Source organism: Cotesia typhae, unplaced genomic scaffold (assembly GCF_013202065.1).
Source record: "Cotesia typhae breed Kobodo isofemale line unplaced genomic scaffold, CoteBio_Ctyphae contig_22, whole genome shotgun sequence".
Lineage (NCBI taxonomy): Eukaryota > Metazoa > Arthropoda > Insecta > Hymenoptera > Braconidae > Cotesia > Cotesia typhae.
The window spans coordinates 6,060,769-6,078,288 of record NW_027423728.1 but is presented as its reverse complement, the minus strand read 5'-3'; the positions used below and the strand labels follow the sequence as shown (position 1 = coordinate 6,078,288).

At 27.3% G+C, this 17,520-nt stretch overlaps 1 protein-coding gene and 1 non-coding gene across 10 annotated transcripts in view; both read left to right on the top strand.

The window, feature by feature from the left end:
* Positions 1 to 17,520, top strand: part of LOC141538451 (phosphatase and actin regulator 2) — a 114,316-nt gene that overhangs the window by 48,343 nt on the left and 48,453 nt on the right. For all 9 annotated transcript variants that reach the window (XM_074259913.1, XM_074259914.1, XM_074259915.1 and 6 more), the window contains 3 exons: positions 619 to 783; positions 861 to 959; positions 2,502 to 2,813. In XM_074259913.1, the coding sequence (XP_074116014.1) occupies positions 619 to 783; positions 861 to 959; positions 2,502 to 2,813 (576 nt within the window). The remainder of the gene's footprint in view (positions 1 to 618; positions 784 to 860; positions 960 to 2,501; positions 2,814 to 17,520) is intronic.
* On the top strand, positions 4,080 to 4,241 carry LOC141524637 (U1 spliceosomal RNA). The gene has a single exon (XR_012478738.1). It is a non-coding gene; the product is annotated as a U1 spliceosomal RNA (small nuclear RNA).

Below are 17,520 nucleotides of genomic sequence, written 5' to 3'. Positions count from 1 at the left end.
AAATCTAATTCCAATTTTTGTATAAACAATTTTTAGAGCCAATTTATTTTCTTAAAAAAAAAACCAAAAATTGATCAAATATCTCCTGATTTTAGTATCATAAATTTAGGGATTATAATTAACAATATATTTTATGAAAATTACTTAATTTTCATCCCTTTGCTGTATAAAAAATTTCATATTAAATCCTTAATATCTAATATAAGTTTTTTTAAAAAACAAAAGCTTAAAGAACTTGAAAATAAACGACTAGACCAAGCGATTATTTTTTTATGCTCTTTATAAATTATCGACTTTCCGTATAGTAATAAAAATAATCTTTTTAACTCAGTAAGCAATAAAAATTAATTGATCGAATTAATTGCGCGTCGCTAATAAAAACAACATCGTAATATCAATGAAAATGTCTCGTTGGTCGTTATTGAAGACTGTTCTTCTCCTCGAGTTGATAAGATAGAAATCTTATGATAAAATTTTTATTACCCACTGATAACTGTTATCATTTATCACAAAGCGACATTGTTATTGGATAATAATAATTATTTCTACCATTATCACACATTACCCATCATTTTGATATCCAACCAATCTAAATAAAATTTTATTTATTATTTCCAGCGAAAAAACAAAATGGAGCAGCGTTACGAGCGAATAGTTTGGGGTCAGGAGCACGAACACCTCCTTTGGAAAGAAAAAGTAAATTTTCTGCACTTGGTAGATTATTCAAACCTTGGAAATGGAAACGGAAAAAGAAATCTGACAAATTTGAAGCTGCCTCACGATGTGAGTTTTTCATTTATTACTTAATGATTTTTAACGATTTAGTGAAAATGGAAAACTAATTATTTTTTTCCTTTCAGCTCTCGAAAGAAAAATTTCCGTTCGAGCGAATCGAGAAGAACTGGTACAAAAAGGAATCCTACTTCCTGAAAGTCCGATCGCGACGATACCAGAAAACGGTTAGTCGATAATAAACGACATCTTTATTATCAGCAGTAGAAAAATTAAATTTTATATTGCTTACATTTTCTTTTGAAGAAGAATTTTTTTTTTTTTTTTTTTTCCATTTTTTATTTAATTTATAACTAACATTTCCCATTGAGAAATCGCCCATGAAAAGCTATTGTACCAGCTCATTTATTAAGAGTAACTAGGTCGAAGTTGTCTGTCACTAAAAAGATCTATCCTTTAGGATAGTTCAACGCAAATTCATTATACAAATATTCGTCTGGCAATGAATGTATTTTTCCCAAGAGTTTTTCTTTTAAAATTTTTATTTTTCATGTTTCATATTTACTTTTCTTTCTTTTAAAGTATATTTGTGTATGTTTATTTTGTTCTATGATTAATAGGTAATGTTATGGAGATACAATGAAATGATAAATGGTTCAAGTACAATGCAATAATAATTTACTCGGAAACGCTGTCTAAATTTTGATAACTTTGTCAGTGAATTATTGTTATAATTTATAATTTTAAACCAGTTTGCAGGCACTTGAATAATATTTTCTAAAAATTCTTTTTCAAGCGAAAATTAGTGCAATTATTATACTTAAATTCCACTAATTTATTTCATGACAATTTCGTTCAAATACAAGTTATTCAGATTAGAAGAAAAATATTTAAGAAATTTTTCATATTTTAACTGTTCATTAATTCAAATATGTCATGACTTGCACATTTATTTTGTTTATTAACATTAATAGTTAACAGAAATAACTTTCATATTTATGGGGCAAACAACGAAGAATTAAGTGTCGTTTTTCTTGTCAAAAAATGTACAAAAAAAAATTAGTTTTATAAAAAATTTCATTCTTAATTTTTTATTTTTAAATAAATAGGGCTTTACAATAAATTCACCATAAAAACTATTTTAATTTTCTTACACTCCGTCATAAAAAAATAAAAAATGCAAAAAAAAAAATTAAGATTGAAAAACGAACGAAATATTCTGTTCTTGTAATTGACCAAATGTGAATATTGTAAAAATTAAAAAAATTCACTAATTTGGCCCTGTCTAGTGAACAACCGGATTTATAGATCTATTTACATATGTATACACAAAATAGGTATTTCTTTTTATACTTTCTTCCGGTTTCAACGAGCTTACGTTACTATTCAACCGTGGATTTTCTATTGAGGAACGAGATAACTTTAAAGAGCATTATCGACTTTTCTCATAAATTCTTTTTTCTTTTCTTTTTTCCTTCACAAAGAACTAGAACTTTTTTTCCTTATTAAATATTTATCCGAATACCCGTCTCTCATTTCGACATTCTGACCAACATTTATTAAATTTCTCTCTAACTTGATCTTAAAAAATTTAAAACATTCATCCTACCTACAACTATATTTATAAAAATTAACAGTAGTTTCATTCTGTAGCAATGCTGAAAAAAATTAAATTTACATTGATAAATTCAAAATAAAATCTCATTAAAAACACTCACTATATTTTATCAACAAAGCAGATCTTATTATATCATCCATTATAATTGTAGATTCTCCGAACGACTCAGGATTTATTCAAAAGCCTCCTACACCCCAGCAGCAACATAACCAACAACAGCAACAGCAGCAACACCAGCAATCACAGGGTGGAACGCCCGCGGCAACGCCGACTGCTCAACAAACGTCATCCCAGCCTCCAGTTTCAGGTACAAATTCAAGTACTACCAACAGTAATAACAGTAGCAGTAACCAGAATCCTCATTCGATGGGCTCTGGGTCCAATCCTGATCAATCTTCACCTCATCTTCCTCAATATACTGGAGGAATGCTATCAGCTAATCAATTGAACGGCAACACACAAGGTAAGTTTTTTAATTTTTTTTTTTTTTTATTCAATTTATTATTATTTTACAAGTCATATTTAATTTTAAAACTTCAAACAAAGCTTTGATTAAAAGTCTCTTAAAAAAAAAAAAAAATTATCATGAATTTAAAAATTGTCAAAAAAAATTTTCTGAATTTATTTAAATCTCAAGCAATTATTATTTCTTGATTTAAAAACAAGATTTTATTTCATTAAAACTCTAGAATTAAAAAAAGTAAAGGTATCCTGTGAATACGGCAGCAATAGTATAGACAAGGTTATTAGGTTTCTTTGGTTTAAACTGAAGCCATATAATAAGTACACTCGGACTTACTTCTGTAACGTGATATTATGAGCATTCGGTTGAACTTTGGTCTATGCAATTTTCTTTACCTCTTTTATTTTATTTTTATTTATCCCCCCCGCTTAATAACGAGTTGTTTAATCTTGTCTGGATTATCATAAAGCGATTACACGGTTAGATTTCGTAATAATTAATTTAGAATTCGCGAAATACTATATCCCGTAATTTACTCCTGGCAGATTTATTGGGATTGAATAACTCGTGATCATTTTTAATCTGTTAAAATTCTTCATTGTGTAAATCATATTTTCGCTAAAATTAGTGATAGAAATATATAATAAGAAAGCTTGCAGGTAAATTCTAGCGAAGTGTGATTATGAAATAGCAAGTAACTTTTGGGTGAATCTTTTTCGCTGAAAGATGATTCATTTAATCAAATTTAACATTTTTAGTATTGAGTTGTTTATTAAATATCTTACGAAATTTTGAGTTATACTAATAGCTAGAATTTGATGAATGTAGTGACTCATTTGAAAATTTATTTACTGTATCAGTGCAGCTGAGAATATTCTGTAAGTTTAGATGCGTCCAAAAAAAACTTCATGATACAAGATATTACACTTTTATTTTTAGTATTGTATTTTTTATTATTAAAAATTATTTTTACGGTTTTTTTTTATTGTGCTATGATACAAAAATTTTTTTTTTCAAAATATTTCAATTGTAAAAATTTAAAAAAGTAAAGGAAACTTTTATTTGTTTTTTAGTAAATAGATTAATTTTTTTAACAAAGTATTGAATAATCAAGATAACCCGTATAGTATCTGCTCCATAAACGTGTAATACAATTCTCAAGCAAGTTCATACATCAAACGCTACGTGGCGCGGAGCCTGACTTTTTGTCCCGGCTTAGATACTTGTTCTAGAGTTGTTAAAGGCTATTTTAGAATAGAGAAAAGCATACTTACCTGGCGCAGAGGATACCGTGATCACTAAGGCGGTTCCTCCAGGACGAGGCTTCTCCATTGCACTACGGTTGAGCTGACCCCTGCGAATATCCCTAATGTGGATATCTCGGGCGTATTATTTTTGGTAGTCGGGACTGCGTTCGCGCTATCCCGGATATAATATAGTAATCAAAGTTATTTCTTTTAGTATCTTCTCTAGATCGCTCTTTATACCCGGGATTTCAGATATTACTGACATCTAGTTCGAAAATGTCGGGAACGGCATGGTTGTACTATTTTGCAGTAATGAATTTATTTTTTGACGCACTTATTAATATCATACTTAATTAGAAATAAAAAAAAATATCTTGCTGTTGGAAAAAATATTCTGAGAAAATTAAATCTCGCTCATCTAAAAATTCGAATTCCTGTTAAAATAACAGAAAAAAATTTCTTTTCGATTTTTTGGTAAGATTTTAAGAAGCACAGTAAAAAATTTTGCGTTATTGCGTCAAAAAATTTTGTGTTAAATATTTAACACTTTTGTGTGTAAATTTAACATTTATTGTATTAAATTAACACGAAAAAGTGTTAAATATTTATTTTTTGTTCAATATCTATTTATAAACCAAATAATTTTATTACCGTAATTACTTCACTAATTTTATTAAAATAACAGAATTTATTTAGTATTTAAAAAAAAAAAAATTTGTTGACCCAATTAAATTTTTTTACTAATTGATTATTAATTAAAAATTCGAAAACAGATGAAACATTTTACCAAATAGTATTAAATTCCAATAACTTCAATTACACTCCTAAAATTTTAGTATCGTGTTCGCTGAATAATTTAATTGGTTTGACATTATTTATGGTAAATACCCGTGATCCTGTTCATTAATTGCATATATCTCGAGGCAATAGCATAATGTTTTTTTTTCTCAATATTTATTAAAAATTAATTTTTAATTTTTTCAAATAAATTGGAGAAAAAAAAATATTTTAACAGTCAATTGAATTTCTTGTGTTTAAAATTTGACTTTCTTTTAGTAAATAATTTCATTCTTAATTTATAGATGTATGAATAATTTATTAGATTATGAAATTTCAAACTATTCTTGAGGTGAAGAGTACATTGAATAATTTATTTAACATCCGACTGAGTGAATGAGCTTTAATAATTAGTGAAAATTGAAAGTAATTGCATATAAAAGAGGATGAGATAAATAATGAAAATGAAACTATGCATTAAATATAAAGTAGATAGATTAAATTTGATTTTGCAAAGTAAGGGTCAAATATATTAGAGAGGGTAAAAGGATCTGTCGTCCTACGGCTGAAAGACGTCAATGAACATTCATTTAGCGATCAATCAAAATGTCTCTAAGAATGATCCTTTGCGAAGTTTTTTATGCTTTGAGTGAATTCGGGGCTTCAAGTCATGGGAAAAAAATTAAATTAACTCGAGAAATTTGATTTACCATTAATGATCGCAATTTTTACAAAAAAAAACTCGACTGTTTGTTAAAAATTGCACTTGTAAATATCAATATTTAGTTGGAGAAAAAAAAATAGTCGTTTTAAAATTAAAAAAGGTCAAGAGTTCTGACAGAAATTATTAACAAGTTATTTAAATGTCACAGCAAGATAAATAAAAATAAAAATAAATGTTAGCTTTATTTACAATTTTTAGATGAATGAAAAAAATATTCATTTGAAGATATGTATTATTTAAAAAGTTTCGTTAAGTTTTGAGTTTAATCAAAAGTTTCTTCAGCAATCTGAGATTTATTTTTTAATTTTATTTTTTCCGTTTTTAAAAAAGTTAATTTAAACTTCTCGGATTTATTTTTCATTGGTTCAGATTATTTAATTCATCGAGATTTAAATTGAAATTTTATCATATATATATATATATATATATATATATATATATATATATATATATATATATATATATATATATATATATATATTTATTTATTTATTTTTATTTTTAATTCTATAAAGAAAATGATTGATAAAGACCAATAACGATGATACGAGTGAAGTGTAAAAATTAGATAACGTCGATCAATTTTTACAGTATTTTTTTTACCCATAAATTCATTTTCCAACATTTTCTTTATTTTTCACCCGTAAACTACGACACTCACGTGAAGGATAAAATACGGTACTATCGAGCCCTCACTATCCATTTTGCTGTTTTATATAGTAAGAGGAGTAAAGACAGAGTAAGAGAAGCATTAAACAAACGAAAAGGTAAAAGGAAAAAAGTAGGACAAAAAAATCTTGACAGACGTGTTTTCTCGAGTCTGAATTTTTAATCCATCATCTTCGCTATAAAATGTACTGTAATTTTTTTAAGTCGTAAAAACAATGAAACTTGAGGAGACCGAAAATATAGTGTCTAATTTTTAGAAAAAAAATTTTAAGTATGATTTTGATAAAAATATTTTTTAAATAATTAAGAATTGTTATCATAACTTTGAATAAAAATTCTGAACTATATATCAAGAATATAAAAAAATTTAATAAGTATTTTTTGTAGGAAATTAAATCCCTTGTAAAAAAGGTTTTTATTAATTAAGTAACAAATTTAATTAGGTGTTACAAAGAATTTGCTAGGAGTCCTCGGAACAATTTAAATTGTCATTTCTAATGAAATATTGCAGAATCAAGAGAAAAATTCTTAAATCAAGAAAATGATTTTGAAGAGTTTAATTGTCTTGAATCAAGATGAAAAATTCTTAATTTCTTAGTTTCAGAATTTTTTCTACTCAAATCAAGAAGATGAAATTCTTCAAAATTATTTACTTGATTCAAGTAAATTTTATTTTCTGTGTAAGGACTAAAATTCTCTAGAAAAATAATCTTTATCATTTTTCTCGTATTTCTAACCCTTTATCTAGAATATCACTTTAAATTCGTAAGAAATTTTCTTTTATGTCGTATAACTCAGACTTTAGATAAAAAGTTGTTTCACATAACATTTTCTCAGTTAATCTTAAGAAAAATAACTTAAAAAAATAAAAAAAAAACGATTAGCCGAAGTATAAGTAAATCTACCGTACAGGTAATGCGTGTATTAAAGTATGTGAATGCATAGACCTGAAAAGCTCACGGCTAGATATCGATTTCCGATTGTTGACCGAGCAAGTGCAACGTTAAGCTTTGGTGCACGGGAGCCGTGAGCTTACTCCTATTCCTTTTTCCTCAACCGAGTTCATTTTGATTTTGTCTAATGGAGAGGGGCACAGAGTAAAGAAAAGCTTTCGTTTTCTTTGTGCTCTACTCTGTTCTATTCGGTTTATGGATATATTTATAGCCGTAGTCATAGGTCACAGTGTAGGCTATCAGATACTATTCTATTGTGCATTATATATGTACAGTCTGTAGAGTTCATACATGGATGCTACCAGTTATGATATATGTGCTTTATAGATATGTTTGAAATGGGTGAACTCAACTGAGGACGCTGTTGCAAAATAACTTCTACAATATGAAGCTACAGGCTGCTGATGTGCTACGAATTGTTATTAGCAATCATAATAATGATTTTTTTGTATTAAAGTCTTCTCAATCTTTTAATTTTTAAAATATTTTAATTAAAAATTTGAATTAGAATAGTTTAGGAATTATTTTTGTGAATTTTGTAATTTTTTTTTTTAATAAACAATTAAAAATATAAAGTAAATTTAATAAAAAATATATAAACTACTTTGAAAAAATATCGGGTGCTTATTAATTTAAATAATTTGTTAAATACTACTAAACATTTATTTGGTGAAAATAAATAGGCTTTAATAAATTATTTAGTAACTATTTTTCAGTAAATTGACATTATAATTTTTATTTTTTAACAAAAAATTATGAAATTATCACAAATTGTTGCTAAAACTGTCTGATAAAAATTTTTAATTAAAATAACCTTGAATTAAAGGATTGAAAAGGCTTTAATAATAAAAAATTAATGTCAAAAAATTATTGTTATTATTATTATAAAAATAAATAGTAATACTTGAGGTTATAACCTACATCGACCGAGAAACAAACTCGAGGACAATGACTGACCTCGCGGTCATACTCGAGGGCAAGAACACCTTTGATCTCAACAACTTCTGTTGCGTTTTATCGAAAGCTCTCTTGAACAAATCATTAAATCCACTAACACTTTACCGTGTTGATATGAATATTTAATAATCGGAAAAATTCTAATCATCATCCGAGAGACGGAAAAAAAATTGAAAGAACAAATTTAAAAGTTGATTTATTCAAAGAACAATCGAAGCTCGAGCAACGCCCTTCAGTACCAGAATGGGTTTTTAAATAAATTCCAGTGTTTACGAGCAACTTTTTCTTTGTGACATAGGCCACAGGCTTTGCTCTAATGAGAAGATTTTTCTCTCGTAAAATAAACACGACAATCTTATATTATACAATATAAAAACTTTTTCAATGTGTCGGCAGAAGCAAAAGCAGAGCAAAAAATAAGATATCTAGATTCTAGATATTATGGATCCAGTAATTGAGGTAAATAATATCCGTCGTAAAGGGAAGTTTTTCTTACAACTCCCCAGGTACCACTATCATAAATTTTTTTCCGTACATATTTTTACAGGAAAATTAATGATAAAGTTTTCTCTGAAAATATAGAAGCGAAAGTGTTTTTGTTAACATGAAAATCACGTGAATAAATTATGAAATACTTAAATGTTTTTGGTTGTAGAAAAATGACAAGTTTTTACTTCATCAGTACTAGATAAATTTTACGAAAAAATTTTTTTATATTTTTATTATAAAACAAAGGATTTTAACAAATGACAATGACATTAATGCACACACTTAGCACTCTAGATGTCCAACTTTTTTCTATTCTTTTTATTTTCACCGAAAAATCCCTGTAATACACTGACACTTGACCTCATCATTTTTCTTTTCTCCAGTAAAAAACTTCTTGGCGTGTAATTTACTTTTGAACAAATGAAATTATAAAAAAAAAATCTTTGTTTTTACTTTCTACATTTTAACTATCATTCAATTTTCAATTATTTAAAAATAAAAGAAAATTTCTAAAATTTAAGAACCACCCTAACTACGTTCAGTCAACTGGAATTTAACAAATGACTTTTTTTATTTTTCCGTCACTTGTCAAACTTTACCATTTTTCAACTTAAATTTTTTTAGACAAACATGTCGAATAAAAACTATATCAGTTAGTGACTAATAAATTGTAAGATAAATTTTCAAAAAAAAAAAATTTTATTTAGTTTCTTAAATGCTTATTCATTCTTTAAGAATTTATTTAAAAAAAATTACAATTTAAAAAAGTGAGTGTACAGACAGAATAAATATTCATATAGCAATACAGATTGTTAATTTAGAAATTTTTCTCATCACTTCTGAATCGTTGATTAAGCCCAAAAAATCATAAAAATTATTTAAATCATGGAATCATTACTTCGTAAACGAACGTTTTAGAAATATCAATATAAATCAAAGCAAAAATTTGTATTCTTAATTTTTAAATTGAGAAAATAAATACAAATACAAAATTTATTAATTAAAAAAAAAAAAAAAACATTTTACGAATGTAAATTAAGGCGTAAATCCGCCTTAAATATTCAATAAAAAACTAGATTTTTTCAATAATTTCTAAAATACATGTATTGATAATTTTAATAATAATTAACAATATTTTAATAAATAATTAAATTGAAAAATTTTTCTCATCATCCAAAATTTGAAAAAATTTTTTTTGAACTAAATCATTCATCAATATTGTTTACTCCCAAAGAAGGGACTAAAAAAATTAATGAATAATTAACTAAAAACTAAAACACGCCAGAACAAAATTAAAAATCAATAGATGAAAAAAAAAAAAAATGGTAGTCATTTAAAAATTCAAAAATGAATGTAAAATCCTGAATAATATATGTATGATACGGAAGTATCAGTAGAGCAGGTCGTTGTCGGTCAGCCACCCACATGATGGCGCGGCGTGCGTGCAAGGCCACGGAGTGGAGTAAAGTTGCGCGTACGCGTCACGTTAGTGCTTGCAGCCGCGTCGTTGGACGGTTTTGGTTGGTATTCTGTGTGTAGTATTCGTATTATTATTATTATTATTATCAATTTTATTATTATTATTATTATTATATATCGGCTCGCGCTGTAGTATAGTACTCTTGGCTGGTACTCCCGTATTGGGTAATACCTAGGGAGGTGAATAAGGATTCTGCTGAAGGTGGGGGGGGGGGCTATAACGCCAGAGTGAGGAAGACACCCGCGAAAGCTTTCCCGGGGATGAGAGAGACCGAAATTAAATACATAGCTGCAGTAGTAGTAGTCGTAGTAGTAGTAGGTAAAAGCTAGTAGGTATGATAAAGGTGGCGTGGGTGTCGCGACGCCCGGAGAGTCAGTCGTCAACCGACCTCAATGTGTGTCGTGTAATCTTTCATTCTTCACAATCCGACCGTAAAGACCTTTTTTACTCACTTTTCAATACATATTGTAGCTTATCGCTCTTCGGCTTATCGGTTCCTCCGGTTTTGTAATTTGTGAATTTTATCTACCGAGCAACGATACTCCTATCATTTACAGTGATTATTATATTTATTATTAATGTTGTTATTAGCTAGACTGTCGTTTTTTGTTGTGGTGTGCTAAAGTGGCTTTTTATTATCGACGTGTTTCAGGGAAAAGTTATTAAAATTTTTAATAAAATAGCTTACTGCTCTTATCCTCCTCAAAGAAACTAAAAATAACAGATGTCTGAAAAAATAAATTTTTTATAGGAAAATTGTCAGAATTATCAATGGAATTTTTTTTAAATATTTTTTTTCAACCCTAATTTATTTTTTTGTAATTTAATATAACAGACGGCTCATAAAGTGATTTTTAAGCTCATAAAGAAAATTTTTAATTGTGAAATTTTGAAAAACTCAATGTAATTTTCTTATTACTAATTTATTTTTAAAAATCTATAAATAACAGTTCAGATATCTGCTGATTTTCAGTATCATTCCTTTACATTATGACTCGAGCAATTTTGCTTTGTTATTGAATGGCAAACAATTTATTTTATAGATCACTTTATAGTAAACCGAGAAATTTATCGACGTCTTATTCATAAATTCTAAATTTTATAATACTAAAGATAATAATGTGACAATTTTTTTGTTAACTTCTATTGACAAAGGAACTCTAGATAAAACAGTAAAAGTTCTATTTATGATGGAAAATTTTTGTACGAAAATAGCTGACATTAAACAATTATTATTTTAAAATCGATCAACTAATTAATAAAAATCTAAAAGTGTTTATCTTTGAATTTCCTCTCTAAATTTTGCTTAAAAAAAGTCAGTATTATTTTTATTCCCACACAATTTCTGTGAGTTTGTTATTTTAACTAAAAAATTTTAGATAAAATTATTTGAAATAGTTCTTCTTGTAAATATATTTATTTTTATTTTATTTTATTTTATTTTTTTTTTATTAAAAAAAGGCAATTACTGCCAACTTCCGTATCATAAAATTCATCGATAATTTTTTGTGAGAAAAAAAATTCAATAAAATAATTGAAACCTCTCAATCGTATCAGAAAAAATTTCCCAATATTCTACGGAGTTAAAAAAGTTTAGTTTCATAATCTTAAAAAAAAACTAATTTTTCGTCAATTTCGATATTTTCTTTTTATTAAAAAAAAAAGTCATACTTATTTTTACTTAAAAAGAAAAAAAAAATTTATAAAGTAAAAAGAATTTCGGTAATTTTTTAAGTACAAAAAAAAACATCAAAATTATCGGATCTTTATTAATTAGTTTATAATAAAATAAAATTTTGACAACAAAAAAAATCTAAGAACGTAAATTGTAACTGAAGGTGAATGAACGTGCATCAATGTAAGAACGTATGACCTGACGACCTTTAGTGTGGTATATCGGATGAGGTCACTACGGCAACAAAATTATCAATTAACTAAATATTTAAACTACCTCAAATATTCATTTGATCTAGTAAGACTAATTACACTTATTACTTATTACATAACTATTCATTTGATAATAATTCCACCAAAATCTAATCCCAGAAAATTATATAAATCAGTGATTGCGGGATGAAAAGCAAAACAACAGAGACAAAATTATTAAATAATCTAAAATGAAAACATGAATCCGTTTGCGAAGACGTCAACTCGTTGGACTAATTTACTTAGTTGAATTAGTCAGAAAGAAAGTGCGGGTTCCCGCGCGCTTTTATCCCTCGACCTCGTTTAAAATCAAGATAAGAGCCTCTTAAAAAAATAAAATAAAATATATATTAAATTTAAAAAACCCTAACCAACTTTTTCTTGGATTTATTAAAAATCTTACGTCATATATTATATATTTTATCCTAGATATTTTTATTATTCACCCGCACTTTGAATTGAATTTTGATATACACAGAGACAGAACAGGGAAACACACACACACACACACACACACACACACACACACACACACACACACACACACACACACACACACACACACACACACACACACACACACACACACACACACACACACACACACAAACATCTTGAAATATTCACTGCTGTTTATTTAGAACCGTAATTACTAATTAATTAGTTAATTATTCACTTTATGCTTACGTAACAAGTTTTACGTCGTTGTACTCTGTGTTTTCGTTCAGACTGTTTGTCTGAATTCATTGTCGGGTGTTTATTAATTTCATTCTATTCCTCTTTTCGGTGTTTGGGTTCTTGAGAAAAATTTAATAAATTTATTTCTTAGAGAAGGAAAAATAATTTTTTATTTAAAGCAAGCTTATTATTTTTTATTCTTTATCTCTGCTTATTAAAAATTATTATTATTTTAAAATTGCTTAAAATTTTTTAATTTATTATTTTTTAATAACCTTATTTGAGTTGAAAATAAAATCCAAGAATTTATTGAAAAAAATGAAAGTCAAGGTAAAAAATTATAATTTTTTTAAAGCAAATAAAGAAAAAAAAATTTAATTTATTCAATAACTGCATAAAACTTTCGATAGTTGAGTTACTTTCCCTGGAACGTGTCGAATCGATTTTTGAACGTCTTTCATAATAATCCTTCATTCATTCCTTCATCCCTATTTGATATGTCACGGAAATCACGGAAATCTTCTGCTTCATTTCCTTAGATAGTCACGGATTTTATTCCCACGGAACTGCTGCATAATTTTATTAATTATCTATTGATTGACTATTCGATACCAGTACCGGATCAGTGAAAATTAGTAATTTTATTAGGAATCACCAGCAATGTTCACAAATTATTTCAACGAAAGAGATCCGAGATCTACGAGTGAAAAGTGAAAAATAAAAAAAATACAAATATAATAATAATAATTTTTTTATAATGAATTTTTTAAATATCGAGAGTCATTGACCTCTCAACCCCCGTATTAAGTTCTATACTGTGATGTTTGATGCTGCATTGGTGTTTTATGCGGCGGCGACAAAAAGGTGTGATAACGGTTTTTAATTAATTATTTATTTAGTTCAATTAAAAAAAAAAAAAAAAAAAAAAAAAACAATTTATTATCATTTGTAATCACAATAATATTCAAAAGTTCTGCATTTTTTTTAATTAATGAAATTTATTGTTAAGAACAAAGATAATAATGAAGTAGCCATATTTTTTTTTCTACTTCAGTGACATTGCAATTGTCATGGCGTAGAAAACATACCAGTTTAGTTAATACACTGATAAAAAATTTAAATGTTATTATTATTTTAATTAATTAGAGAAAAGTATGTGTAGAAAAAAATTTTAATTTTAGAATGAAGAATTGATTTTTCTTAATCTGTACACATTTTCTCGAGGAAATGTTTTATCAGGGTTCAAATAAAATGATTGGCATGTAGAAACTTTGATTAGTAAAAACAATTTTTACCAAGGTGTCAATATAAAAATTTGTTGCAATTTCTTTTACAATGAATGACAATTTTTTACCGGACTGTTTCAGTTTTGTTAACCAAAAAAAAAAACATTGATTCACATGAGGCATTATTTTGAAAATTTCACTCTTGCTTCGAGCTATTTACTTTTAATTAATTCAAGAAATTTACTGGTAAATGAAAAAAACCAAAACAAAGAGGATTAAAAAAACAAGTTATCTTTTAAGCAAATTCATCATTTTAATCTTTCACTTTATTATTTTAAAACAAAATACAATACATTTTTCACAAATATTAATTTTTTTTGCAACACTAATTTAAGATATGATCGATTTGTTTCAACAATCCTCAAATTTCGCTATTTTTTTTATATCATCCCAAATACTTCTCAGAATGGATTGAAGTGTAATATACATAAATATATATTTTTACGTATTTAGAAATAAAAAAAAGTTTTCTTGAACCAAAAAAAGCGTATAATAATTCAGTTGCATAATTTTTATTTATTGTTTCAAAATTTCGAATTTTTCTGAAACTTACAACTCCAAAAGCGAGCACACTTACGCCACTTGGCCACCTAGCGGTATCTATACGAACTATAATTTCAAAAAAATTTCCAATAATATTCTTCAATCAACTAATTTTTTTTTTAATGAACTTTTTTCATTGTTAAGTATCGATTAAATTTAATATTCAAAAGAAAGATAATGGTAGAGTAATCTTGTTTTTTTTTTTTTAATTTATTTATTTACTCTTTTGTCATTGCTAATATTGGATAAATTATGGAACGAATTAATTCATGAAAATATCGATTGAGCAGTTATGTTGTTATGATAGAATTATAGAATAATGTGACGTTAAATGGAATGTCATATGAAGGCGTATGCCAGATTATACCTTCAAACGCGGGAGTAATTTAACTTGAATATTAAACGGCGTTAACACTCGCACTCAGCTCAAATCTCGGCTCTTTATTTTCATTATTATATTATACCTTCATACTTTACTTTGTTATTTTAATTCGCTAAAAATGCAGGCACGGTGCCGAGCATCAGCAGTTACTGGTACTGCAGCATGTACCAGCTGCTGTGGCAAAAAGAGACTTTTGAGACTGTCTGAGACCGAGTAGAATTGCAATAGGAGCCCTCTAAAACGACGCATTAGCGTCGAGGGAGAAACTGTACGACTGAGCTGGACACTTTACACAGAATATGAGTATAGTGTGCTCTTTAACATTTCTACGAGTTGCTCCAAGAGACTTCTAGGGTCGTGTAGGCTCTTAAATATCATAAACAAATCTTTCGTTTTAAAACAATCCACATTTTTATAATAACTACATGGCAGTTGAAAATTTGGAAATATTTAGACAAATTATCGGCGGTCATAAGTTCAATTTTTATACATGTAGTAACAAATGAGTTTTCTTGTCGTAGTAATAATAATAATAAAGAGATCCAAGTACCCTCCTCATGTAAAGAAAGTTTATAAAAAAATAATAAGTAGAAATAATTTTATTATACATCTTAAAATTAATTAATAACATTAATGCGATATTTGGAATTTTTCTTATGATTTTTTTCCGTATAATTATCTTAACAAGATAATTACATAGTTAGCATAATATTTGGGGCCACAATTTGTCTGTTGTTGTCCAAAAAAAAATTTTTTTCTGTGAATTTAATTTAAAAATTATACTAAAAGAATCATCAATGAAAAATTAATTTAAACGACTTGACAGTACACTTCAATAAAAATTATCATTCGTCAGTTATTTAAAAAAATTATTATCGATTATTTTTATTGTTATCATTATTATTATTATTACGAAATTGGTGTAACTGAATGTAGAGATAAGAATTTCTTTCACCTTCAAATTATATCTGATAAAATATTCCCCGGGTTTAAAGCTAGGCTTCTTCTCGTAGGCTTATCAACGTTTTAAATAACTTTTTATACACGAAGTACTTATTCAATAAAATTTTAAAAATAAAATTCACTTTGTAAATTTTAAGATTAAATTCGCTGCTCATGTAAAAAAATAAAAATTGATCACATCATGAGTACGAGTTAAGCTTGGTTTTAAAACAACCATATATACGTAGGTTTTTATTCGTAATTCGGCTCTCAAAGCTTTAAGCTTTTTTATTTTATCTCAAATGCATTTTCATACGGCTTCGTTGCTTTTAAATCATTAATAATTGAAATAGCTTAATTAACGAATTCAATTACTGGAAATTACTTGCTGGCATTATTGGGACTGTTTATTTTTCTTTTAATCTTTTACTCTAAAAAGTTTATTCTATCGATGCCAAATAGTAAAAAAAATAATTAAAACTTTTTAATTACAAAATTATCTTTTGGTTGATTGATTTAATAGTTATTTTTTATTTAGCTCAGTAATAATTAAAAAAAAAATTTTTTTTTAATTCTTTTGCAAAAAAAAAAAGTTCAGAAAATCCAAAAGTGCATGACTCATAATACTCATTATATTTTAAATAAAAAATCGATTATATTGCAAATTGAATTTTTCGGATTTTGAGTCGTACAAAAAAGTCCTTAAACAATTCTCACGTCGTCAAAAGCTCGGTAATTTGAACAAATCACTAAAATTCTTTATACATCTTTTATCTTCTGAACCATTTATTTAATAGCCACAGTTAGAAACAGTTATAGACGTCTTTTTCAAACCCTTCACCATCAGAACAGTCTATATCCTGGCAAATAAGCTCAACCACTGCCAATCAACCGATAATTTATACGTCTTCCTCAAAATAATTGTTTCCTGAATCCCGTGTTATGTTCGGACGAAAGTTTATGGTTGATTCTTTCCCTCAACTGTCGAACCATCGAAAAAACCTATGCTGTTCCTCAAATCTAATATGACGTAGACAACAATTTGATAAAAAATTCCGCGAAGAAAAAAGCGGATCAGACGAAAAAAAGATCGGAAAGAGAGTTTGAAAAGCACGAGATAATTGGGTTGAGACCGTGATCGATCTTCGCAATACACAAGTGAAGGCTTTAATACAAGTTGTAGTACATAGAATAGGTGCTGAGAATCGAGACGAGACGAGAAATGTATTGAAGGGTTGCATCAACGTAAAAATTACCAACACTTGTGCTTCCGTTTTCCAGGCTCGTACACCTTCACTTACTTACTGCTTTATTGGTTATCCTTTCTCTTAGCTCTTACATCTAACACTTAGCACCTTACACCTTACACCTTTCACTTAGAACTACATCGTTCCTATCTTCTATCTTCTATTTGTGTCGACTAGTTGGCAGATTCAATTTTCATCAGACATCATATGAGTAGAGTATTGAGCTTCAAGAACAAGAAGACGAAGGATCTTGCTGTCATTAGAACAGATTTTTCACTTCAAAATTTCTGATTAATTTTAACGTTCTGTTAAAATTTTAATTTGACTTTGGTCACTTAATCTAGAGTGTAGTTTTTATCATTGCTTCGCTTTAGCTATTCAAAATTTGTTAATGATTGAAAAATCAC